We start from the raw sequence: 27,263 nt of genomic DNA, 5'->3' as shown, positions 1-27,263 counted from the left end.
GAAGTGACGATACGGTGCAGCTAATGGCTGTTTGCGGAGCTAGCTAGCTTGCTTAGCTAGGTGCATCTTTAACTCACATTAACTGTCATTTGAACAGGGCTGATAACTTTGTCTAGCGAACAACAGTCTTAAAACTAAATGTACTCACCAGAGAAAGTGAACAGCCGACTCCTAATAAGCTTTTTCAACAGCGCTGGTTAAATTTACACAGTGCCGAGGGTACGAGTCGGTTCTAGCCCGATTGACAGGTCGCCGTGGTAACAACTTCTCAATCATAGAAACATACTCTGCTTTTTGGTCTATTTTAAAATAAATGGGACCATTATTTACTAAATGAACATCATTTTGTATGGAACAAGACTTGAAACTAGCGACTGAGACCATAAACTGCTTAAGAAAGTGTTTACCGAGGTAATTATTCAGGTAAGAAGTAGGGTCATTTTGCCATTATTTCTAATGGAGCTGGACTTCTTTTTGCAACCAGAAGAGTCGCCCCCTGCTGGTCGTTCAATAGAATACAGGTTTCAGGGACTTCTGCATTCGCATCAGATCGCTGACCGGAAGCTTCCCGCTTGGCTGCACCACTGGAAGAGACACGTTGTCTGGTTTTGTCTCTCCGGCTATAGCTGACCTAGATTGGCGTTAGCTCGGCTCGTGCACACTGACACTATTTATGTATTTGTGTATTTCCATAGTAGTTATGTTTTGTCTTTGTATCATGTATGCTTGTTTTTGGACCCCCTTGTAAACAAGACGCTGCATCTCAAGGGTCTATGCACTGATAAATTTAAATTCAAATTCCACTTTACTACTTTGTAATTGCACTTGTTACCTATTGCCATATATCCATTTGCATTTGTATCCAATTGCTACTGTTTACTGATGGTATTTACCTTTCTTATTCATTGCATTTAACATATTCAGGTAAACTTATCTCAGTCCCTTGTGTTCATAATCCATCTTTTGGCTTCAGCAAGTAAACCTATGATCTGGCCCAATTCCAGTTATCTAGATACCTTGACTACTCATTACTATGGTGGTTACCTATCTTAGTGACCAGCCATTGAGTAACTGATTACACTATTCTTCCAATATTTCATCCAGGCTTACCTACAAGCACACATTCCCATCAGTAGGAAATATCTAAATACCGTCAGGCGTTAACATGTTAACTTTAATCTCAAAAGTATATCTATATATATAAATCTATATATTGGTGTTATTCAGTCAAAGACTATACAGCATTACATTTTCACCTATCAGCTATCTGAGGGCATGTTATGTGAATCCTTTTCGTCCTCCTTTGTTTATTATTGTATATTATGTACTTTGGTGTGAAGATGACAATAAATCAACATTCATTGGAAAAATAACTTTGTCTTATGCTCTGTGAGGCTAAATGTTTGCGTCAACACTCACAGCATTTATGTGGTCAGTTTGAGCAACATGATAAGCAACAAAACAGCCCGCCTCTTTGCATTGAGAGCACACTTCATGGGGAACACTTCATTTACGGACATTGCAGAGCTTCAGTCATAAGCACTATGATGACCTTTACCTTGATAACAACTTTCATTCTCTGCAGCCTCAGTAAGTACTGCCATTTAATTATTTTTAATTTAAAACTTTTTTACTTATTACACACCTGCTGAGTTTCATTAAGAGATATTGTTTACTGTCATGTTGCTTTACAACAAGTAAGTCTTCTTGTCATCTGCTGTTTGTTTCAGGCTGGATCTCTGTCTCAGTTTCTGAGTCTCAGACTGTGGAGGTCAAGTCTGGTGAAGACGTCACACTGCTGTGCTCCAACATTTCCAAATATGACGCTGTAACATTCTGGTTCAGACTTGTCCAGAGAACCAACATCAGCTGTATCTCTGTTATGATGAAGTCTTACCGCAATGCTACATTCTGTGATGGATATCAAAGTGGAAGATTTGAAATGAGCTCCAACATCTCTGCTCTCTTTCTCAAAATCAAACAAGTGGATTTATCTGACTCTGGACTGTATTTCTGTGGATTTTACGGAAAGGCACTTCCAAGTTTCAGTGTAATATATTTAAACATTAAAGGTAAGAGTATTGTAAAGTATTTTCTGTCTTTGGATTCCCATTATTCAGTTGTGTTTTTCTGCATATATTGCAAAAAATATTTTGATAATTGTCTAAAACAACATCATGTGTGCAACATAATAGCATTAATAATTTTGATGTAAATCTGCCAAATTTAAAATCAAGAATGAATGTATCTTCGTGTCATTAAAAGACAGCGATGAGCCACATGACGACGTGGAAAGCCAGTGTAAAAGTAAGATGTTTGAAGGTAAAACAGTTCAGTTAAATTCTGTTTGGTCTATTTTCATTTCAGCCAGTTCTCACGTCTCTAAAGAGAAAATAGAGTCTAACTTAATGATCTTTCTTGTAGAAGAGTCTGACAGAATAGCAAAGCTGACAAGTGTGATCCTGGGCGGCCTGACTGTTTTCCTTGTAATAGTCATCATCGGTCTGCTTGTTAAAAACAGGAAACTTCAGACAGGTACTTCTTCAGAGCTTCTCTGTCTATCTTATATTTGGTTTAGTTGCTAGTGCCACAGACAATGATCAATAAACTGACCAGATATTTTGTTTCTGTCACTCAGCTCATAAAGAAGAACAGAATCCAAAGCAAAGAGAGGTGAGAATTTTAACACTTATTAGATCAACAAGTATATATTGTGTGAAATAAAACAGCTGTATTACACCATATTGTATTGGTTTAAATTAGCTTATCCCTGATATGTTGGCATAGTTGAGTCTTAAGTATAGACGGTAATTGTATTGCATATATATGGGCTGATAAGTTACAAGCAATTTAAGTCCAGAAAAGCCAAAAATTATGTTCAAGTTAGTTCAGAAACTGCGTCACCTTTTTAAAGCTTGTCCATTAGAGAGCAACAAGTTTATTTTTTCAACGGTGAAACGTCCTGCTCAGTAAATAACTTTGTAACAACACATTTTACGTAGTCTTGTCAGAAATATCAATCATTTCACTCAAAAATTCAGTATTTGTCAGGTAACACTGTGGGAATTAAAATCATGTCAAGTCACCGCATTAAGACGTAAAATACTCTTTTCACAGAATGTGGCTTCTGATGAGCTGAACTACGCAGCAGTGACATTTCAACCAAAAGGAAAAAGAAGAGAGCGAGAGCCGAATGTTATTTATGCCGCCACCAGATAGACTCGGGAGACATCTGAAACTGATGCTGTATCGTATTAAAATGCTTTGGGGCTTTTTTATGGCTTGTTGCAATAAAGATCTAATGTTCATTCATGTCTTTTCCTACTGCAGAGCTGTAATTCTTAGCATTTCCTTATTCTTGTCTATATAGCAAAAACATATGACTGGTGTTTGATCTAGGAGGAGTTACGAAGGGCACTTATTAGTGTCCCGATTGATTGTACTGAAAGTTTGATGAAGGTCTGCAGCAGTGAAGGAGTGAGTGAGGTACACATCACTTGTTTGACAGTAACAGACAGCACAGTGTGATCTGAGCACAATTGAGGTGAAAATCATGTGGCCTGTTCGATCAAAGGTTTCTAAAAATAAAATCTTAAAATAAAAAGTTAATACTGGCTGAGAAAATTAAAAGCTAAAACCCTTTAAGGCTGCATGGACGTTTTGGAAAACCACGCAGTACCTCAATGTCCAAACTACTGATTTTAACTGTGATAACATAGCGTGTGTGACATGATATGCTATGGGGCTGAAGACCCAAATGTAGACACTGAGGCAGAACAGGTAGAAGAAAAAGGGCTTTATGTTTAAATGAACAGACTTGAAGTCAGACACAAGGCAGTCCAAACAAGCCAAAAATCCAAAGATTCAAGGCAGGCAAACAGGTCATACACAGGCCACCGGTTATCAAACACAGGCAGCAGATATCAGGCAGAAAATGAAGAACATGTAAAACTGGAACAGGTACAAATGCAGGGTTCAACATTCATATTTTTTGTCACTCGCCCAGATGGCAAATTATTGAGAAAACCAATTACCTGAGTAGACAGTTATTTGTCCCTATACTGATTGTTTAATTTATTATCAAATAACAACAAGACTGTAATTGTTATCTTTAATGTTAATCTTTATAAATAATAAAGTAAAAATTAATCAGAACAAGCAAACATTATCTCATAGATCCTGTGGCCATTTTCTATTGTTAGGATTTTATCGACCCTCTTACTTTCGGTTCGGTTCTTTATCACTACTCTAATAGGTCCTTTTTCATTAGTAAATAATTATTGTTGTTCTTTTTACAGAATATTCTTTTAAAAAAGCATACATTCAGAACAAGATTAGATTTGAATATTTTAAATACAACTAAATGTTGTTTCTAGAGATGTAAAATAAAGTTTACAAAAGCAAAGTCAATATTTAAACTCAATATTGGACCAATGGACGGGTGGGCATTGCAGTGTTACAGTTTACATAAATAAAGTTAACACAAAGTTACAAAACATGTACAACTTACACAAAACACGCCAGATGTGCAACAAACAAGCACAAGGTAGGTTAAGAGATGAAAAATAAAATGCAATATACACTATATATTTATTCCATTACTATACTACTAAACTTAAATAGTGTCAAATTCTGTGCAAATGAGTGTAGAATGTGTATTGTACATTGTTATTCAGAAGAAATAAGTTTCCTAAGTAATAGGAAATAGGAAATAGGAAATAAGTATCTTAGATGCAGTAATGACTTTGATCTTCCTGGAAAATAAAATGTCAGTAAACAGTACATGTTTCTGCAGGTTTTTTGTTAAAGAATTGGCTTTTTCCTCGCAAAAGTTTTCATTATTACCAGGCCTACCTGATGATGATGTTTTTTTCACAGTGATTATTGTATGCATGTCTAAAGTAAAAAATGCTGAATGTTTGATTTAAGAATACCATCTACTTAGATTTTTTTCATGAATACATACTGTATGACCAGCACATACTCACCGCCATGGTGAGGTATCTGGAACGTAAACCTCAAACTCATACCACTACTTTACTTTCATATCACACAAGCTTCTTCCAGACTTATGAAAAGATACTCTTGTGCAGCTTGACTAAATAGTAATGCAAACTCCCAAAATATATGCATTAAAATATTTCAATAATTTCTAATGTACAGACCATTACTGTATATAGGAAGCCACCAGATGTCATGGAAACAGAACCTGTTTAGCCTGCCGATGAATATTTACAGTATTAATTGTAATTGAAACACAGACCTTTACAGTCCCCCTGAAGAAAAATGCTGAAAAAAAATGTTAAATGGTCCAAGTCAACTGTCTGTTGACCAAAATACATTTGAATGTTCTTCACTTGCAAAAAGGGAGAATATTTATATTTAAGTGCACTAAAAACAAAGGATGGAGCACCTATGACAAAATATCCATGTTTCATTCATCGGATGATTTAGGATTGCAGTTGCCTCTATGTTATTTCTCCCAGGCCCAGTTTGGAAGCACTTTTTTTTTAAACAACTGTATGTCATGAACAACTAGACATGAATGTGTTTTAACATTAACATCAGTATGACCTTAATTTCTGCTTCTTTCTGTTATTCAGTCAGTCCAGACAGTCTTTCTTTATTAGCTGTGCATAATCTGTTTCATCTTTAAAATCCCTTCTAAAAACACACTTATTTATAGTAGTAGTACATATGAACAGGCTTTTATGTGAATTCACTCAACCGCTGGAATCACTGTCTCGTAATATATTTTACTCCTACTTTTCATAGTTTTTTGGTATGTGAAGTTTTGATCTGTTTTTAATAGTTACTCTGTTTGTTGTTGTGTTTTTAGCAGTGTCTGTTTACATCCTATATTGTCTTTATTTTAATCTGTATTGCTGCTGTTTTGGGACTTTGTAAAAAAAAAAAAAAAAAAAAGGTATTAAGTTATTAAGTACCTATTTTTATTAAGTTATTAAGTATTTATTATTAAATTGTATGAGTATTATTATTATTATTATTATTATTTAAAGCATGTAATATTGACTTGACTCCTGAATCCTGACGATCCTGACTGAAGATTAGACTTTAATGGTATTATTAGAAGCTTATCTTTATATGTTCATTTTTTTGGAACATGACCAAGACAATATTTCAAGAACGATGACTATCTCAGACTCCATGAAATACATTTTTGCTTCATCAAACATGTTTGTGGTCTGTTTTAGGGGCAAAAAAAGAGAAGAAAAGGAAACAGCCCGCCTCTTTACATTGAGAGCAGCGTTCCTGGTCAGAGTTGATTTACGGACTTTGCAGAGCTTCGATAACAGCTTTAATTCTCTGCAGCCTCAGTAAGTACTGGCACTGAATAACTCTCATCACCTTCTTTGTCAACTTTGTTGAATTCTCTAAACCAACAGAACTGTACTAGTATTTATTGCTGCTTTTACTATGTAGTGTCAGTTGTAGATCTCGTGCTGTATTTGATGCTCTGTTGATGCTTGTAAGTTGTTCCTCAAATGTAAGTCGCTTTGGATAAAAGCATCTGCCAAATGAGTAAATGTAACTAAAATGATGTACTTATTATTAAATGTATTATAAGGTATTCTTTCTCTTAATGTTCATTTTAAGAAAGGTTTGTCTCTGCTGTTTGTTTCAGGCTGGATCTCTGTCTCAGTTTATGAGACTCAGACTATGGAGGTCCAGCTTGGTGAAGAGGTCACACTGTCGTGCTCCAACACGTCCCCATCTGACTCTTTGACGTTATGGTTCAGAGTGATCAACAGAACCAAGGCCAGATGTGTCTCCACTATGAGCAGCTCTAACAGTGATCCTTTATACTGTGATGGATTGAAAAATGAAAAATTTAACATGAGCTCCAACATCTCCACTGTCTCTCTCAAAATGAAGACAGTGGATTTTTCTGACTCTGGGCTGTATTTCTGTGGATTTTACATAGAGGGACGGGCAAATTTCAGTGCGATATATTTAAATGTTGAAGGTAAGATTATTATAAAATCCTGTTCTTGTGTTTTGTCTTTTTATATCTGCAATTTTAATTAGATTTGTATTATAGGGTCCCAGATTTGCATGGTGGTGGAGGACCCCATTTTGTGTAATAGCAGCGCAAAGGGTGATGTTACCCCCTCGCTGCACTGGCACATTGGTGATTGCCCTGTGTCCAATTACATTTCTCCCTCTTCTTGTTATCGCAAGGTTAAGTCCAGCCTCATCCACATATATAAATTCATGTTGAATTTCTGCAGCATCCATTTGCAAGACTCTCTGAAACGCAGTAAAAGACAATAGGATGCTATTCAATATCTATTGCACAGTATTTGTTTTGTGCCAGAACATTATGAGCAGTGCACAATACCACACCATAGTAAGATGAACAATACATACCTCCATATACTCATTGTGCAGATGTTTCACTCTCACTGAATTTCTGTCAAACGGTACCCGATACAGTTGCTTCATGTATATTTGTTTTTCTTGAGGATTCGACCTAATGTTGACAGAGAGACTAGTTGGATGTTATTGAAAATATGGTCATCATTGATGATATTGGCTTGGATTTCTCGCAGCCTGATACAATTATTGGTCAAAACCATGTTCACAATGTCACAATGGCGAGTGGACATACGGCCCCTTCCACCTTGGTGTCCTCGACCCTCAATCCTATGTAAAAAAAATAAAAATAAAAAAATACATATGCAGCCTACTGTCAAATGTCACAGTAAATGATATTGATGATAAGTACAGCAAGCTTCAGTTTCAGTGTACTGTGTGGTTAGCTGTGGTTAGCAACAGTTTTTCTGCTGAGATCTGGTTGAAGATCTGGTTGAACTCTTTGTCCAGCTTCCATCAGTGTCAGTCCATGGTTGATAACATGGTCAATAAGTCTTGCACAGATTTCTTGAGTCAAATTTGGTCCTCATCCTCTTTGTTCAGGTTCTATCAACTCTTCAAGTCCTTCTCTACCTGTTCCTCTACCTGGGCCTCCTCCTCTACCTCCTTCTCCTCTTCCTCCTTCATCTCCTCTTTGAGCTCCCCCTCTCATTCTCACTCTTCTTCTTCTTCTTCTAGCTCCTTCCATTTTTGTTGAAGACAGGTGAACTCACCTGCTGCCTTTTATAGCACACCTGAGTGCTGCGTTTTCAAATTAGCACATGTGTGCTTCCACACCTGGTGGATGTGATTATCCAGAGCGTTCAGTAGTGTGGTCATTGGCAATCCGGGGCTTTGTAATGACAAGGAAGTAACCTCACAATCCTTATCTGTGTCTACAAATCACTGTGTGTAATGTTGTGCAAATCTGGGGAGGTGTTTTGCTCATTGGAGTAGAATTTTGCAAATTGTGTGGAAATTTTTATTTTAGTGTGTAAACAATCGTAAAAAACTGTAATCTGCTGCCACCTGCAGATAGACACTTATTGTACGATAAAGTTCCTAGTCATGTTCAGTTTGCATTTTCTTTCTTGTGTTTTTTCTTCCTCTCTCTCTGAGAAAAAGTCTCTGGCTTTCTTATTTTGTCTGCCTCTGATTTTTATCAAATAGGAACAAGGACATGTTTGATGTTTGGTGAGGAGGAGCCACAAAGGACAGTGATGGCAGACCATTTGACTCGTCCTGTGAGTAAGTTTGAGAGTCAGGGGGAGGGAGGAGTGAGGGAGGTACACATCTCTTCACAGGAAAAGACAGCACAGTGCGGTCTGAGCACATGAAAGGCACGAGGCTTTGTAGCAAATTATAAAAAGAAACTGTGAGAACGAACCTACTTGCTTCTGACTAAATAATATCAGCCTCTTTATTTGTAGTGGAAAAAATCATAAAGAAAATAAACAATGATGGAATAAAGCACCACACTGTGGTGACAAACATTGTCTGTGTGAGTGAAAAACCCATCATGAAAACGTCAGCCTTGACCAAAAATATCAAATGACTTGCTGTTTTTCACACAACAGAGGATCATCGATGTCTTAAGGCTCTTCTGAGACTGTTTTGAGGTGGGTGTGGCCACCCTGCTAGGAGCAGTACATGTGAACTTTGACTTTGACTTTGAGTGACTGTTGGCATATGGATGTGTTCATGTGAGCATGTACACTGAAGTTAGGGCACAAGTTTAACAACTTTACCAGATACCAGAATGCCTCCTCTCAGACTCTTATGTCCACATGACACTAGGACCCATTTTTACCCTCTTCAAAGCCATGTTGTACACTGTTTATGTTGGGATGTTTTGTCTGGGATCTAAAAAAGTTTGATCAGGCCAATTGTGGCAAAGGTTGTGTAGTCTGCTTTAGATTTTAAAGGATTGGTACAATTGATGGCATCACTTTCGCTCTGAGAGAAATACAAATGTGTCTGCAGAAGAAGTGGCTCTTCCTTTCATTTGTCAACAGGTGCATGCGACGGCAGCAAAACATTCTTGCCAGTATCTTAAGTGTAGGATATCATGTGGGAAGTATTAAGATGAAGAAGATTCATATTAAGGAAAATACATTTCCTTGGTAGTTTAGTTTTGATTCTCAAATGCCAATTTCTCTGTTGCTTGATCATAATCTCAAAGAAAACATTTTTGATTTGATGGAGGAGGAGCCAGCAAAGGTGACTGTCAAATGTCCTTATAGGGAGAGTTTGCAAGCAGGGAGGAGTCGGTGACATACACATCCCTTGTTTAAGAGAAAGCACAGTGTGGTGTGAGCGCAACTGACCTGCAGTATCTAAGGTCAAACCTTGGCCTGACTGTGTTTGCCTACTACATACAAGGAATTTAGTGACTTGGTGCATGACAATTAACATAAATATATAAATATAAAAATGATAGAATACATTGATATATATTGATTTCAATAGAATACAGGTTTCAGGGACTTCCGCGTTCGCATCAGATCGCTGACTGGAAGCTTCCCGCTTGGCCGCGGACCGCACCACTGGAAGAGACACATTGTCTGGTTTCGTCTCTCCGGCTATAGCTGACATAGATTGGCGTTAGCTTGGCTTGTGCCGTCGTAGCTAAACTGAGTGCTGGTTTGGTTGAGCATAAGTTGACAATGCGGTTTGTGTATTTTAGGAACACACTCATTGTACATGAGTCCTACTACTGTCTTGCTCGGTTGCCACCAGGAAAGCGACATGGGCCAAGGGCTTCTGTCTCAGTGGTTTGACTAGCGAAGCAAAGACCCGGGCCCTCCTAGTGTCTTGCTTGAGCTTAGCCGGGAGAGCAGTGTGGGCCGTAAGTCGGACCATTAGCTTAGCATCGGAGAAGGTCCAGGTTTGTGGAGACTGGACCGTGTTACACACTGAGTCGAAGATGGAGGGGGTTCGTTGGGAGGAGAATGCTCTTTAGGAATGTACTGTGTTCAATCAGTTGAACATTCACAGCATTTTCTGTGTGTACACAAGAAGCATATGAAACATGACCCGAATAATTGCATTCTGGGGACATAACGGAGGGAGGAGGTCCAGGTCCAGAGAAATTGTATAAACTGTTCTAGTACTAGCTGGCGAGCCAGCCCCACTTGTTATAGAGCCCGGTTGTAGCCAGGAGGTTGCAATCTATAGACACTGAACCAGACACCCTTGATCTATTTCCCCCTTAGCCCAAGGGTTCAGGTAGAACTATGTGCACACTGACTCTAATTATGTATTTGTGTATTTCCATAGTAGTTATGTTTTGTCTTTGTATCATGTATGCTTGTTTTTTGGACCCCCTTGTAAACAAGATGCTGCATCTCAAGGGTCTATGCACGAATAAATTTAAATTAAAATTCTACTTTTCACCTTGTCCACTTTACTACTTTGCAATTGCACTTGTTATCTATTGCCATTAGCATTTGTATCCAATTGCTACTGTTTACTGATGGTATTTACCTTTCTTATTCATTGCATTTAATATATTCAGGTAAACATATCTCAGTGCCTTGTGTTGTTCTTTCACAGCCAGAATCCATCTTTTGGCTTCAGCAAGTAAACCTATGATCTGGCCCAATTCCAGTTATCTAGATACCTTGACTACTCATTACTATAACAAATCTAACAAATCTGGTGGTTACCTATCTTAGTGACCAGCCACTGAGTAACTGATTACACTATTCTTCCAATATTTCATCCAGGCTTACCTACAAGCACACATTCCCATCAGTAGGAAATATCTAAATACTGTCAGGCGTTAACATGTAAACTTTTATCTCAAACTGAGTATATTGGTGTTATTCAGTCAAAGACTATACAGCATTACATTTTCTGACACCTATCAGCTATCTGAGGGCATGTTATGTGAATCCTTTTCGTCCTCCTTTGTTCATTATTGTATATTATGTACTTTGGTGTGAAGATGACAATAAATCAACATTCATTGGAAAAATAACTTTGTCTTATGCTCTGTGAGGCTAAATGTTTGCGTCAACACTCACAGCATTTATGTGGTCAGTTTGAGCAACATGATAAGCAACAAAACAGCCCGCCTCTTTGCATTGAGAGCACACTTCATGGGGAACACTTCATTTACGGACATTGCAGAGCTTCAGTCATACGCACAATGATGAACTTTATCTTGATGACAGCTTTCATTCTCTGCAGCCTCAGTAAGTACTGCCATTTAATTATTTTTAATTTAAAACTTTTTTACATATTACACACCTGCTGAGTTTCATTAAGAGATATTGTTTACTCATGTTACTTTATAACAAGTCAGTCTTCTTGTCGTCTGCTGTTCGTTTCAGGCTGGATCTCTGTCTCAGTTTCTGAGTCTCAGACTGTGGAGGTCCAGTCTGGTGAAGACGTCACACTGCTGTGCTCCAACATTTCCACATATGACGCTGTAACATTCTGGTTCAGACTTGTCCAGAGAACCAACATCAGCTGTATCTCTGTTATGATGAAGTCTTACCGCAATGCTACATTCTGTGATGGATATCAAAGTGGAAGATTTGAAATGAGCTCCAACATCTCTGCTCTCTTTCTCAAAATCAAACAAGTGGATTTATCTGACTCTGGACTGTATTTCTGTGGATTTTACGAAAAGGCACATCCAAGTTTCAGTGTAATATATTTAAACATTAAAGGTAAGAGTATTGTAAAGTATTTTCTGTCTTTGGATTCCCATTATTCAGTTGTGTTTTTCTGCATATATTGCAAAAAATATTTTGATAATTGTCTAAAAACAACATCATGTGTGCAACATAATTGCATTAATAATTTTGATGTAAATCTGCCAAATTTTAAATAGAGAATGAATGTATCTTCATATCATTAAAAGGCAGCGATGAGCCACATGACGACGTGGAAGGCCAGTGTAAAAGTAAGATGTTTGAAGGTAAAACAGTTTAGTTAAATTCAGTTTGGTCTATTTTCATTTCAGCCAGTTCTCAAGTCTCTAAAGAGAAATAGAGTCTAACTTAATGATCTTTCTTGTTGAAGAGTCTGACAGAATAGCAAAGCTGAAGAGTGTGATCCTGGGCGGCCTGACTGTTTTCCTTGTAATAGTCATCATCGGTCTGCTTGTTAAAAACAGGAAACTTCAGAAAGGTACTTTTTTAAGAGCTACTGTTTCTATCTCCCCCTGCCCACTAACTCTTAAGTTGTGTGAATATGTTGAAACAATACAAATGTTCATCTTGGTCACCTGATTAGATGTATTGTCTCTGTCATTCAGCTGCCAGAGAAAACAGAATCCCCAACAGCATGAGGTGAATTAAGTTTCACTATTATCTGTTTTAATATATTAAAGGTGGTTGAATCATGTCAAGTTTTTCTCACAAACTCAGCTAGTTGACGTGTGTAACTGTGTGTCTTCTTTACAGAATCTGGACTCTGATGACCTGAAAGCACTGAGTTTGTATTCAACAACAATAAGAAACAGGAGGCCTGCATCAGAGAGAGAAGTGGAAACTCATGTTGTTTATGCTGCCAGCAGATAGACTCAGAGTGGAACTGATGCTTTTGTCATATTAACCCACTGTATTGTATTAGATTAGATTATGTACAGTGTAATTCCTCTGAATTATGGTTCAGTCCTTTGTACTAACAGTGTACCAGTGGTTTACGTACATATAGGTAGGCACTTAGAAGAATATATGACATAATGACGAAGTGACTACAAACTACGTTGTTCCTTCATAAATTAGTACTTAACCGTCCCATTGTGTTCAAATAAGTTTTACAGGCCTATTTAGCCAAGAATGTGTTTGGTTGTTAATTTGGTCACATAATCTGAGTTACCGTAAAACTTCAATGAATAGCCGAGTACCAAATAGCCGCCTTCCTCCTTTACTGGCCTGGTCTGGGAACACATTTTGACAAATAAAAGCCTGCCTTAATTAAACGCCTGGTCTGGTTTTTATAGAAGTTCTTTGGATGTATAAAACCTCTTAATCCCTGCGGGGTCGCCCGCTTTAGCTGCTTCTAAGCTGCTCAGATTGCTAATATAAATATGTTTAAAGGTATAATCAATATGTCAATATGGACATGCTGAACACTGTTAGATCTGTTGGATTCTCCACAATACCACTGTCAAGTGTCTTCTAGATTTACTGGTGTAACTTGCATGGCTACAAGAGAGAAAAAGGGGGAAAAAAGTGCTGACTCAGGTTAACTTTGAAGCGCTCGTTAAGCCCGAATGTGTCCGTTCCTTGATTATTTATATTCCTTTATTCTGTAAAGGTCCACCGACCAAAAGAATCAAAACAGCTTGTTAGAAAAATTTATCCAAGTTGTGAATCCTGTCATGTGAAGTCCACTGCTCTCAGTCTGCTAACTTCTCTCATCCTGCACCGTGTTGTTGTTTTCGTGAGGCTGCTGCCTTCAAAATAAAAGCGCATAAGCAGTCTGTTGGAGCTAGATCAAATGAATGACGTGTATTTGATATTATTTGATCATTTTTACGCAGGGTTAATTTAGTGATTTTAGCAAATAAAAGCAATTTTTCCACCATTCCATTCAAAGTTTTATGGTAGGTATATCTACGTAAAGAGCTCTGCTCCATCATGTAGGCGACTTGGGTTCAAGTCCCACTAACAGTGCTTTAGAAAACTGTCTGAATACCCTGTAGTTAACCCTGTAACTTACAAAGGAAGAACTTCATTTGTCTATCTTACTGTGGAACTACAGACAAAAGTTCTATTTTTACTATTTATTTCCTGGGATGAAATGAGGCCATACTCAAAGCTGAAAAAGGTAAGCTTGCACACCTTAAGGAGCAGTAATGTTGGTCAAACACAACTGCCAGGGAGAAAAATTTTCATCTTCGATCAACTTTGATGACTTTCAACTTCAATTGCCCCGAAACACAAGTAAGTGGCATCTAGGGTGGGTAAATTCTGTCCATTGATGGCAGGCGAAGACATCAGGCCATAAACTGTGAAGTGTCCATTAACAAAGTTTAATAATGAGGTGAATGACAGCTGAGATGGTCTTCAAAGGTCGACAGTATCCATGATGATGCAGTGTTCTCTGGATTTTGTTCCAAAGTTAACACACATGCAGCTGTAGTTGTTTTAAGGACTCCAAAATTATAAAGGAACAAAAGGTTGCCTGTTTGTTGCTAATAAGGCCATTATAAAATAGAGTCATATGTAGAAAGTGATGCAGAAGTCATCACCCCATCTTCCCTGAAACATCCAGATTTATGATCAGTAGTTTTATGGTCAAACTGTACCCTGTAATAATAGAATAGGTACCCAGTAATTAGAAATAAAATAACATAACAATAAGTTCTTTAGATCCTGAATTGTTGGAGGTCTTCAGCAGTGGAGGAGTGAGTGAGATACACGACTTGTTTGACAGGAAGAGACAGCAGAGTGTGGTCTGAGCACAGCTGAGGTGAAAATCATGAGGCCTGTTAGATCAGTGCTCTGCAAGAACAAAGTCTGAAATACTGGCTTTCCTCTGTCAAGTAGACAAAGTGATCTGGTTCTACATTTGTATAGATGTTTTGGAAACTGGATATTTCCTCTATGATGTCAATGTGTTACATGTCTAAATAAAACATACAATATATTTTTAAATGATCGGTAGTTGTACATGTGAATATAAATATTTATGACACCCACACACCCATATTGTTGCACTTTGCAGCTTGGTGATAAACAGCACTTTCTATGTTAGGGAGATATCTTTATCTGCCGCTTCACACCTCTAACAGTCTCAGACGCTATTTCCACATTGTGTTTAAACATCTGAACTCGAAACTGTCAACTGAGTGACACTTTAACAGCCTCACATGAAATGTGCTCAGTCCTTTCAGTGCAGCTGCCTGCATGTTACTTACATGAAAAATGTCAATTACTTGTTACTTGTTACTCATTTTACTAAAAAAAACACAATGCTGTAGTAACTACTCACCAATAGAAGGAACTTCATTATATTATTAGCTGTGACTAAGATCAGTTCAATCAAAGGTTCCAACAACCAGTTACCATTTATAGTTGTTCTGGTCAGCTAAAGGATGGGTGAAAAGCTGGCCATCATAGGGGTGAGGAGACGCCAGATGATTTAAATATGGGGATAAAGAAGTACATTTTCAGACAGTCTCTCCAAGAAGACATTCATAGTGCTGCACTAGTAGTTCAGTGACAGAAATAGTTTCAAGGATGAAAAAATAAGATAGAGAAAGAAGTTCAAACCCTGGGTCCTTTCTCACCTCTGCAGAGCTGACCAATCACAACATGAAGTGGGTGTGACTGTCAGATCCTCTTTTTTTCAGAAACTCACAGAAATGGTTGGACACAGATCCCCTCAGTTAGGGGATAATGGGATAATAAATAAGGCAGGGAACCCAACGTCATGGCCAGTCTCAACGGTCACATTCACAACAAACAACATTATTAGCTTTTATAACAACACACAAAGACTGCTTCATAAACCATCCAACACATCTTCAGTTTCAAGAGCCAAGTCATTGAAGTCAGTTGCACCTCCTTAAGGAATAATAATTCATAAATCTGGATGGCCTTGTGGTGATCATTGTGAAGCTCTGTTAGTTCTGAGTTACAGGAGGTACTTCCCTCTGACAGAATGTGGCATCCAGGCAGAGTGTACAGAGTACACAGGTCTTTAGTTTCAAAATTATGTATCCCCTGCTGGTGAAAACGTTGCTCTGCTCCACCATAACTGGTTTTCCCTCCCGCATACTCAGCTCTTTTCCCGTTTTGAAACAGGTCCTGTTTCAAAAAAGGTAAGGCTGTAAGTATTTTGTGTCTTTTGTTTGGAAATAAACAGCTATATGTTCAGTTGGACCCTGGCAAAATAGTGACTGTGATGTAAAATGGGCTGTAGGACACAAAAGAAAATCTTGATTGGCTGATATCCTACCTAGTCTGTGTGTGTGCATGGTATCTTTAGTTTAAGTAAATCGGACTCAAATTCATTGCTACAGTTTGACTTTTTCACTCGTAGCTATCAAGTATGTCTACCAAGTCATTTTACATACAGCAGAAACACACACACCCACACACCAGAGGATCATGGAGAAAAGGTGGAGGTGTCTGTTAGCAGTGGCTGGTTTAGCGACGTTACAGTGATTCAGCAGCACTGTTCTCCTAATCTGGAATTTCTTATCATTAACTGTAAACCGTTTTACACCCCTGTGAGTTTGCTTCATTCACTCTGGTCGGTGTTTACAGTCCGCCCCGGGCCAACGTTCATGAAGCACCCCCTTCCCCAGAGCTGGCAAACTCCACCCCCTCTCTCCTTCACTTTTCAGGAGGCAGAAACCCCGCAAAGCAGCTGGGCCGGACTCTGTCTCCCCATCCACCCTGAAGCACTGTGCTGATCAGCTGACATTTTTAACACCTCACTGGAGACATGCCATGTGCCAGCCTGCTTCAAAGCCTCCTCCATCATCCTTGTCCCCAAGAAACCAAGGAACACTGGACTAAACGACTACAGACCCGTCGCCCTGACCTCTGTGGTTATGAAGTCCTTTGAACGCCTTGTGTTGCCCCACCTAAAATCCATTATAGACCCACTCCTGGACCCCCTGCAGTTCGCCCACAGAGCCAATAGGTCTGTAGATGATGCAGTAAACATGGCTCTTCACTCCATCCTCCAGAACCTGAACTCCCCAGGAACCTACGCCAGGATCCTTTTTGTGGATTTCAGCTCTGCTTTTAACATCATCATCCCGGCCCTGCTGCAGGACAAGCTCTCCCAGCTGAGCGTGCCTGACTCCACCTGCAGGTAGATTACAGACTTCCTGACGGACAGGAAGCAGCACGTGAAGCTGGTAAAACATGTCTCTGATTCCAGGACCATCAGCACCGGGTCCCCTCAAGGCTGCATTCTTTCCCCCCTTCTCTTCTCCCTGTACACCAACAGCTGCACCTCCAGTCATCATCTGTCAAGCTCCTGAAGTTTGCGGACGACACCACCCTTATTGGGCTCATCTCATTGGGGATAAGTCCACCTCCAGGTGGAAGATCGACCATCTGGTGATCTGGTCTGGAGCTCAACGCTCAGAAGACAGTGGAGATGGTTGTGGATTTTAGAAAGAGCCCAGCCCAGCCCCACCCTCCCCCATCATCCTGTGTGACTCCCCTGTCACCACTGTGGACTCCTTCCGCTTCCTGGGCACCATCATCTCCCAGGACCTCAAGTGGGAACTGAACATCACCTCCATCATCAAGAAGGCCCAGCAGAGGATGTACTTCCTGCGGCAGCTGAAGAAGTTCAGCCTCCCAAAGACAATGATGGTGCACTTCTACACCACCATCATTGAGTCCATCCTCACCTCCTCCATCACCATCTGGTACGCTGCTGCCACTGCCAGGGACAAGGGCAGGCTGCAGCGTATCATTCGCTCTGCAGAGAAGGTGATTGGCTGCAATCTTCCTTCTCTTCTGGACCTGTACACCTCGAGGGCTCTGAGGCGAGCAGGAAAGATTGCAGCTGACCCCTCCCACCCCGGACACAAACTGTTTCAGACTCCCCCCTCTGGCAGGAGGCTGCGGTCCATCAGGACCAAAACCTCTCGCCACAAAAACAGCTTCTTCCCGTCTGCAGCTAGCCTCATTAACAAGCCCCGGGTCCCCCACTGACACTCCCCCTTTCAAATGATACAAATGTCTGCACATGTAAATACTGTTTCATCTCGTGTCATGCACAGACCTGGCACGTCGCACATATTTGTTGTTGATTGTTCATCTTTGTTGTATATTTTTATGTAACAAAGCGAATGCTAGCTGAGCTAGCGCTGCAGGAAAGTTCCACAAAAACCAACATGAAAAAACAGTTTTTCGGGCACTAACTTACTACTCTAGTCTTTTAGTTGCCTTTAGATGACGCTTAACGTAGAATTTCTCGTGACTGTTCCTCATTTGTCCAACATCTCCCAAGCATGTGGGAATAGCCACATTTCAACATGCTAACAGCAAGTTTAACTGGCCACTAACATTTGACAAATTAAAAACTACCTAACATGGAAAAATGACTTTCAGACTTTCAAGTCTGAATTCAGATCATGGACAGCTGATATTGATTAGTCATTGAGCTAGAACCGTTACCGGGGCTTCATCGAGAAAGCAGTCTATAGTAACATGTCAAATTATATTATTTTATGTTTCATGGTGTAAAAGCAGCTGTAATCACTTAGGATAATTTATCAGATTGCATTTATTCTCACTGCCCAGCTGTGTAAACTGCGTTTCTGTAAAGTCTTTTATTATGAGAATCTGGACTCCAGGAGGCAGGAGGTCTGCATCAGAGACTGAAGTATTTATGCTGCCAGCAGGAAGAAACTGTAACTGAACAGATGATTTATCATATTAACCTGCTGCCACCCAGCAGAAGGACATGGTTGTTGTTTATTTCCAAGTTCAGTTTGCATTTTCTTCCTTGTGTGTTTTCTGTCACTCTCTCTCTCTCTCTCTCTCTCAGCTAAAGTCTCTGTCTTTCTAATTTTGTCTTCCACTGATCTTCATCTAAGAGAACAGTTGACATCAGAGGGAGGGAGGAGTGAGTGAGGTACACATCGCTTCACAGGAAAAGGCATCACTGTGTGGTCTGAGCACAACTGACATGAAGGTCACAAGGCCTTTAAGGTCAAAGCTTGTAGCAAAGTATAAAAAGAAACTCAAAACTGACCTTCTTGTGTTTAACTAAATGATATCAGCCTCTTTATTTGTACAGACTGAAAAGATTTTTGAGAAAATAAAACAATGACGGAATAAACCAGCACCGTTTGGTGACAAACATTGTCTGAGTGAGTGAAAAATAACACCTACACCAGGAAGACTTCACCCTTGACCACAAACATCAAATGACTTGCTGATCTCATAGACCACGAGTAATGTTATTTTTAAAAAGATGTCAATCTCTTACACAAACCTCTTCACCAGAACACACATCCACATTACTCAGCCATAGCGGGACTGCTAAATCAAGTAGCTGGTGTCTTGAACATACCAGCAACTGTTTCTCTCTCTTGGTAGCTTTATGTATGTGTAATGGATGCTGCGTATAACAGCAGCAATACACTCTTGCTTCGGCAAATATCCAGTATGATAAGTGTACGGTATCTTGTGGGAGCAATTAAGATCAATTTGTCTAAAATCTTTGTTAAAATTGATTACATAAATATATCAAATAATTCAAGTAAAACCAAGACACATTTGTGATTGGTGGAGGAGGAGCCAGCAAGGGACACTGATGATGTCAAATGTCCTTATAGGGAGATTTTGCATGCAGGGAGGAGTGAGCGATGCGTTACTTGTTTGTGAAAGTACAGTGTGGTGTGAGCACAAGGGAGCTAAAGGTCATAACGCCAAACGTCAAACATTTGTAAAAATAATCTAATGTAAAGGTGAGAATACTGTAACGTTGTGATGAGCCTCTACGTTAGGCAGAGTCTACAGGGGGGAGGAGTGAGTGAAGGTTTTTCTCTGAATGGATATACTGACTTTTATTTTTAAATTGTTTGACATAGTAATGTGTAGATGATAAGCACATGTGCATGTCATTTCCACTGTGGTGAAAACTCCATGTGTATCAGCCGAAATGAGCCACAGGAGGACTGGCCTTCAGCTCTGCAATGCAATGAAACCACATAAAAAACAAAACCTGTACTACCTTTGCACAAAATATTTACTAACACTCCTCTTTAAGTGCAAAGTTGTTTTTGCTGTATATGTAGGAAGGCAATTTGTTAGAATCCCATCACCAGTAAACCCATCTCTTCTCAGACCCTCACCTTCTTTACAGACCACATTGTTCACACTCATTTCACTCTTTGCACATCAGCACCACAAACATGTATGTGTAAAGGTTTTTGCAGACTAGACGACTTTCAGCATAGGCAGATCACCGTGCTGTTCAGACTACACGACTTGCTGTCTAGTGAGAGGAGTCTTGGAGTCATTGTGCTGTTCACACTACGTGACTGATCGCATCAGGGTTCACACACTGCACTGTGCTTCATATAATGTGTTAGGGCGCACACAGGACACAACAGATGCAGCCTCGCCTCCCTAGGCCCAGGGTGGGGCAGGGGTGGAAGGCATCCAAATGTATGGTCCTTAACACTGCTGCACTGTGGTCACCACGAAAGCAGCATGCAGCTGGGATGAACCGACAGGGCGCACAGCTCACTCACCCTCTTGGCGAGGATGAGAGCCAGTAACAAGGCTGTCTTGAGAGACAGCATCTTCAAGGAGGACAGTTCCAGGGCTCGTAGGGGTTTCACTTTAGAGCCTCTAGTACCAATGGCAGGTCGCACTGGGGTGCGGAGACACGAAGCACCGGTCGTTGTCTCCTCACACCGTGCAGAAAACGCTTCACAAGGGGGTGGGTGAAGACAGGTCTGTCGCCAAACCCCTCATGACAAGATGAGATAGCTGCCGCATACACCTTAATGGTTGAGTGTGACAGTCCCTTCTCCATTAGACCCTGTAAGAAGGAAAGGATGGATCCCACTGAGCAGGTTATGGGATCCATTTCCTTCTCGATGCACCAGCGCTGAAAGCCCAGCCACTTAGCTTTGTAGCCGGAAGTGGTGGAGCCTGCCCTCGCCGCCTGGATGGTATGTACCACCTCTGCGGACAGCCCAGTCTGTCTCAACCTCTCCCTTTCAGGAGCCAAACTTGGAGAGGTTGGCCGAGCACCGGCAGTGTGCCTATGGCACATGACTCCTGTGACAGAGCCCCCCAGACCTGAGGCACAGGCCTTGGCTCCGTCACTACCAGCTTCGTCACCTCTGCGTACTATCCCGCCAATCTGCGGCTGGGGGCTACCAGGATGACTAACAACCCTTCCTGTCTCACCCACTCCAGCAGGAGGGGGCGGTGAGATGGAGTGGAAGGAAAGCATACAGCAGGCTTTTTGGCCATGGCGCGTGTCCATGCCCAAGGGCGGACTGTCCTGTGGTAGAATCAAGAACCACAGCAGGCTGTGGGCGTTGTGCCATCTGGCAAACAGGTCCACCTGCGCCGTTCCGAAGCAAGACTAGATCTGCTGTATTATATTGGGATGCAGTCTCCACTCGCTCTGTGGGGGACCGCCCCTCGACATGAGGTCGGCCCCCCTGTTCTCCGAGCCTGGGACGTGAAGGGCCTTTAGAGACAACAAGTGTGCTGCAGCCCACGTCCATAGGTCCTCTGCTAACGTTAACAGAGCTGCGGATCGGACTCCGCCCTGACTGTTGATGTAGGCAACTGTTGTGTGGTTGTCTGTCATCACCAGCACGTGCCTGCCCTGGACTAGGGCTTTGTGGTGCTGGAGGACCAGAAACACCGCCTGGAGCTCCAGTTGGTTGATGTGTCAGCTCACCCCAGGAGGCCACACACCACCCACTGCTCTCCCCAGGCAGGTCCCTCCCCATCCGGTTAGAGACACATCCGTGAACACTGATACGTATGAGGATATCTGGCCGAGCGGTACCCCCACCCTCAGGTGATGAGGGGACCCCCAGAACCACAGGTCCCTCTGTACTGACTGGGGGGGCGTCACCATGCATCGCTTGTGCCTCTAGAGGTTTAGATGCAGGCTGGTAAACCAGCGTTGTGGCCACCACATGTGTAGCAGGCCCAGGGTAACCACTGGATGAGCTGCTGCCATGAGCCCCAGCAGCTGCATCACTGACAGCACCATCACAGCAGTTCCCAGGAGGAGCTTGCGGACCGCTTGAAGAAGAGTCGTCTGTCTGAGTTCCGACAGATGAGCTCTCAGGCTGGCTGAGTTGAGCACAACATCCCAAATTCTCCACCTCCTGGCGGGGATAGGGGGAGCTCTTCTCCCAGTTGATTGCAAAGACCAGGTTGTTCAGATGCAAAATCAACTGAGCTGTGTGGAAAATTGGCCATATGAGGAGAGATAGTACCCATACAGTCCAGTAGAGGGCGGAGCCTGTGTGAGATAGAACAGATGTTGCTTCAAGTGACGCTTTGGAGGAAAGGACGTCTCATTTCTCTAAAAACACGATTCCTTGTTTCTTCTCCCCATTCACGGTGAGCTGGACTGAAGTGGAATTTATACTTCTGCATCGAATCGAATCGACGACGTAGCCTCTACGTAGCCCCCTACCATACGCCGTCGCGTACACCTTAGCCTGACGTGCACCACCTCAAATGTATCTACACGTCGAGGCGACACGGACCATAAGCACTGTGATTGGTCGGCTGGGTAGCCCTTATGAAGTGTCCCGTGCTGTGAAGTGCGTAGCCTACGAAGTAGCTACTCAGGAGTATAAATCAACCTTAAGATGCAAGGAAAAACGCAAGTGAGGAAAACATGCATAAAATTAAGTGGACTGAGAAGCCATGACTTACAGTAACTCCTCAAAGCCTCCATAACTGTATACATGAACTTGTAAAGCACTTATCCACAACTACTGCTTAAACATCACATCACATGCACGCACACACATTAAGGAAAACAACACACACACACAGGTTTTTTTTCTCTTGTTCTTTTTATTTGTTTATTTGTGTCTTGTTCCACATGAGCTGTTAACCTCATGGGTCCTTTGCCTTCTTCCGCCTCTTCTGCCACCTTCCGATTTACTCTCAAGGGTACAAGCCCTGAGCTATCCCTCCAGGCTCATGACTCTTTAGACTTCGACATACAGTATACACATGACACCATTTAATAAGATTTAGTACTGCAATGTAGTGGCGGCACTGAGCACAGAGGTGCTGAGCAGCACTCCAGCTGGTGAGTGAGGAAGAAATGTTTTCAGTTTAAATCAGATCTTTCTCAGTCAGCGTAGATTATGTTTTTTCTTACTTTACACCCACCTAATAGCTCATGGTGAATCTGATGTTTTGGGTGTTGCAGTCTCTCCTGTCACAGAACAAAAGTGATTTTGTAATAATGTTTTGGTATTTATGCAGAAATTTCAACATTTTATTAATGAGATTATTAGTAACTCTTGGCCAAATCTTCCTACACCTTCCCCTTTGGATGCAGATGATTGTCTGACACAGAGGAGGAGTGAGTGAGGTACACATTACTTGTTTGACAGAAAGAGACAGCAGTGGTGTCTGAGCAGAACTGAGGTGAAAATGATGACGCTTCGAAAGCCAGAAATTTAGTCTAGCCTTGGTCTTAAAAATAATAATAATACAATTTTTATCTATATTTGCACAGATGTTTTGGAAACACAAAGTGTAAAACATTAACCAATGCAAACAGACAAAAAATAGCAACCACAGAAAGACTGGTTTTCAGCCATAACCACACGCCTCTAAGACCTATCTGGTTTGAATGATGCGACTTAAAATGTTTCCAGTACATATTAACCCTTTCTGACACTGTTTCAGTACTCCGTCCATCACTTTACACAAACTGAGTAATTGACATTCACAAGATGCAGCATCACTGCTTTCATTGGAAAGGTCCAAACTCACACTTGCACAACCAGATAGACAGCATTCACTTTGTGCATCTTAAAAGAGAACTTTCTTGCTCCTAAGTCTTCTTTTAGTTCATGAGAACATGACTGACAGTACACCAATGTTAATTAGAATAGAAAAATAAAGATGTTGAGTATGCTAAAGGCTAGCTTCAAGCAGAAATGACAGCAAAATGATGAACATGAGAGCACTCAGTGTTTTTGTAGTACAACAGCAGGAAGAAGGACATTTTGGATATTGTGGTATTTTGGATATTTGTTTTAACCAGCAGTTACTGAAACATTGTCTAAGTTTAACCATTCACTTGGCATAAAACAGCTGCAATGTTTTGATAATACATACAGATACCACAGTCTACATATCATATTCTCCAGACGTAACGGACGGGTTTTGTAAAGACCCCAGCAATGATAACATCACATAATTTTTATTTTGTTTCATTAAAAACAAAACAGTGAATGCACCCTTCAGCTAAATGTGTTGTGTAGGAGCTGGGCCTTGGCGGAAGATTGAAGGATATGTATAAGGGTCAATAACAAATAATTCAAGTCATCTGCAGTGGATTTACACCTTAATGTCAAAATACATTAACATCATAGCGGGCCAGATTTATCAATCCATGGCCATCATGGACCTCATGAAGCAGGCTACTTTCAACAATGATCACTGTAATTGACCAAAACAGCTGCAGGCATCTGACACACAGTTTCTCTCGACTGTCTCTCAGTATCATAACGCCACCGAGCTAGCCCCATTAGCCGTGCAATATGCTAACTCCAAGTTAGCTAACCTGCAAAACAAACAGTAAAACAACACAAAACACGGCAACACTTACAGCTTCCAAGTTTTAAGTCGGGTCACGTACAGCCCATGGCTATCCGTCCTTGAACCGTTACAGAGCTCGAAACGCTTTTGGAATTTTTTAAGCACTAATGTATTAATTTAATACGCACTGAAGTATGAACATTGCAGTCGCAGTCTGTGCTTGCCATCCTCTGCGGTTGTCTTGGCCAATAGCACGGTATTTAAATTTTGCGGTTATCGCGACAGCCCTAGTTGTGATTCTACACAGCAAACCTCTCAGCTATCTGATATTATGTCAATCCTTTGCATCTCTGATATATATTTCTGTATTGTATTTTATGTCTTTTGGTGTGAAAAGTTTTAACAATGAACGTTTTTTGAAAAAATAACAAACGGATGCGTCAACACTCATATTCATGTATGTAGTCAGTTTGAGCAACAGAATAAGCAACAAAAACAGCCCGCCTCTTTGCTTTGAGAACACCCTTCCTGGGGCAAACTTCATTCAACGACATTGCAGAGCTTCAGTCATACGCACTATGATGAACTTTACCTTGATGACAGCTTTCATTCTCTGCAGCCTCAGTAAGTACTGGCGCTGAATTTCTCCCAACTTAAAACATATTTACTTATTACTCACTTGATGAGTTCTATTATATTGTTATATTGTTTACCGTCATGTTACTTCATAACTAGAAATTCTTCTTGTTTGCTGTTTGTTTCAGGCTGGATCTCTTTCTCAGTTTCTGAGTCTCAGACTGTGGAAGTCCAGTCTGGTGAAGACGTCACACTGCTGTGCTCCAACATTTCCTTATATGACGCTCCAACATTCTGGTTCAGACTTGTCCAGAGAACCAACATCAGCTGTGTCTCTGTTATGATCTCATCTAATAGCCAAGTTTCATTCTGTGATGGATATCAAAATGGAAGATTTGAAATGAGCTCCAACATCTCTGCTGTCTTTCTCAAAATCAAAAAAGTGGGTCTATCTGACTCTGGATTGTATTTCTGTGGATTTTACGTAAAGGCACATCCAAGTTTCAGTGTGATATATTTAGACATTAAAGGTAAGAGTATTGTAAAGTCTTTTCTGTCTTTGGATTCCCATTTTTCAGTTATGTCTTATTCTGCTTATATTGTAAAAAAGACATTTTGATAATTGTCTTTAAACAACATCGTGTGCAACAGTGGCTTCAATAATTTTTACATAAATCTGCCAAATCAAGACAAAATTTTTCTTTATGTCATTAAAAGGCAGCAATGAGCCGCATGATGACGTGGACAGCAAGTGTGAAAGTAAGATTCTCCATAAGATTTCCTTCATTGTGCAGATAGAGAAAATAGAGTCTAACTTAATGATCTTTCTTGTAGAAGAGTCTGATGGAATAGCAAAGCTGACGAGTGTGATCCTGGGCGGCCTGACTGTTTTCCTTGTAATAGTCATCATCGGTCTGCTTGTTAAAAACAGGAAACTTCAGAAAGGTACTTTTTTAAGAGCTACTGTTTCTATCTCCCCCTGCCCACTAACTCTTAAGTTGTGTGAATATGTTGAAACAATACAAATGTTCATCTTGGTCACCTGATTAGATGTATTGTCTCTGTCATTCAGCTGCCAGAGAAAAACAGAATCCCCAACAGCATGAGGTGAATTAAGTTTCACTATTATCTGTTTTAATATATTAAAGGTGGTTGAATCATGTCAAGTTTTTCTCACAAACTCAGCTAGTTGACGTGTGTAACTGTGTGTCTTCTTTACAGAATCTGGACTCTGATGACCTGAAAGCACTGAGTTTGTATTCAACAACAATAAGAAACAGGAGGCCTGCATCAGAGAGAGAAGTGGAAACTCATGTTGTTTATGCTGCCAGCAGATAGACTCAGAGTGGAACTGATGCTTTTGTCATATTAACCCACTGTATTGTATTAGATTAGATTATGTACAGTGTAATTCCTCTGAATTATGGTTCAGTCCTTTGTACTAACAGTGTACCAGTGGTTTACGTACATATAGGTAGGCACTTAGAAGAATATATGACATAATGACGAAGTGACTACAAACTACGTTGTTCCTTCATAAATTAGTACTTAACCGTCCCATTGTGTTCAAATAAGTTTTACAGGCCTATTTAGCCAAGAATGTGTTTGGTTGTTAATTTGGTCACATAATCTGAGTTACCGTAAAACTTCAATGAATAGCCGAGTACCAAATAGCCGCCTTCCTCCTTTACTGGCCTGGTCTGGGAACACATTTTGACAAATAAAAGCCTGCCTTAATTAAACGCCTGGTCTGGTTTTTATAGAAGTTCTTTGGATGTATAAAACCTCTTAATCCCTGCGGGGTCGCCCGCTTTAGCTGCTTCTAAGCTGCTCAGATTGCTAATATAAATATGTTTAAAGGTATAATCAATATGTCAATATGGACATGCTGAACACTGTTAGATCTGTTGGATTCTCCACAATACCACTGTCAAGTGTCTTCTAGATTTACTGGTGTAACTTGCATGGCTACAAGAGAGAAAAAGGGGGAAAAAGTGCTGACTCAGGTTAACTTTGAGTCCGTTCCTTGATTATTTATATTCCTTTATTCTGTAAAGGTCCACCGACCAAAAGAATCAAAACAGCTTG

The 27,263-nt window shown here is 40.6% G+C and overlaps 2 protein-coding genes across 2 annotated transcripts; both read left to right on the top strand.

Moving 5' to 3' along the window:
• The first annotated feature begins 1,446 nt into the window (after positions 1-1,446).
• LOC119912085 lies at positions 1,447-4,203 on the top strand. Its single transcript, XM_038731071.1, has 6 exons — positions 1,447-1,590; positions 1,731-2,072; positions 2,266-2,322; positions 2,425-2,535; positions 2,639-2,673; positions 3,118-4,203. Exons 1-6 carry the CDS (start codon positions 1,545-1,547, stop codon positions 3,217-3,219), a joined length of 693 nt encoding a protein of 230 aa, XP_038586999.1. The 5' UTR covers positions 1,447-1,544; the 3' UTR covers positions 3,220-4,203.
• Positions 4,204-11,432: 7,229 nt separating this feature from the next.
• LOC119912081 lies at positions 11,433-26,891 on the top strand. The gene is made up of 6 exons (XM_038731064.1): positions 11,433-11,576; positions 11,715-12,056; positions 12,251-12,307; positions 26,010-26,120; positions 26,248-26,282; positions 26,397-26,891. Exons 1-6 carry the CDS (start codon positions 11,531-11,533, stop codon positions 26,511-26,513), a joined length of 708 nt encoding a protein of 235 aa, XP_038586992.1. The 5' UTR covers positions 11,433-11,530; the 3' UTR covers positions 26,514-26,891.
• The last annotated feature ends 372 nt before the right edge of the window (positions 26,892-27,263 follow it).

This window comes from Micropterus salmoides, unplaced genomic scaffold, assembly GCF_014851395.1.
Source record: "Micropterus salmoides isolate LMB-PRFRI ecotype aquatic unplaced genomic scaffold, ASM1485139v1 Ms_hic_scaffold_2, whole genome shotgun sequence".
Taxonomy (NCBI): Eukaryota; Metazoa; Chordata; class Actinopteri; order Centrarchiformes; family Centrarchidae; genus Micropterus; species Micropterus salmoides.
This window is presented reverse-complemented; position numbering and strand designations above follow the sequence as displayed.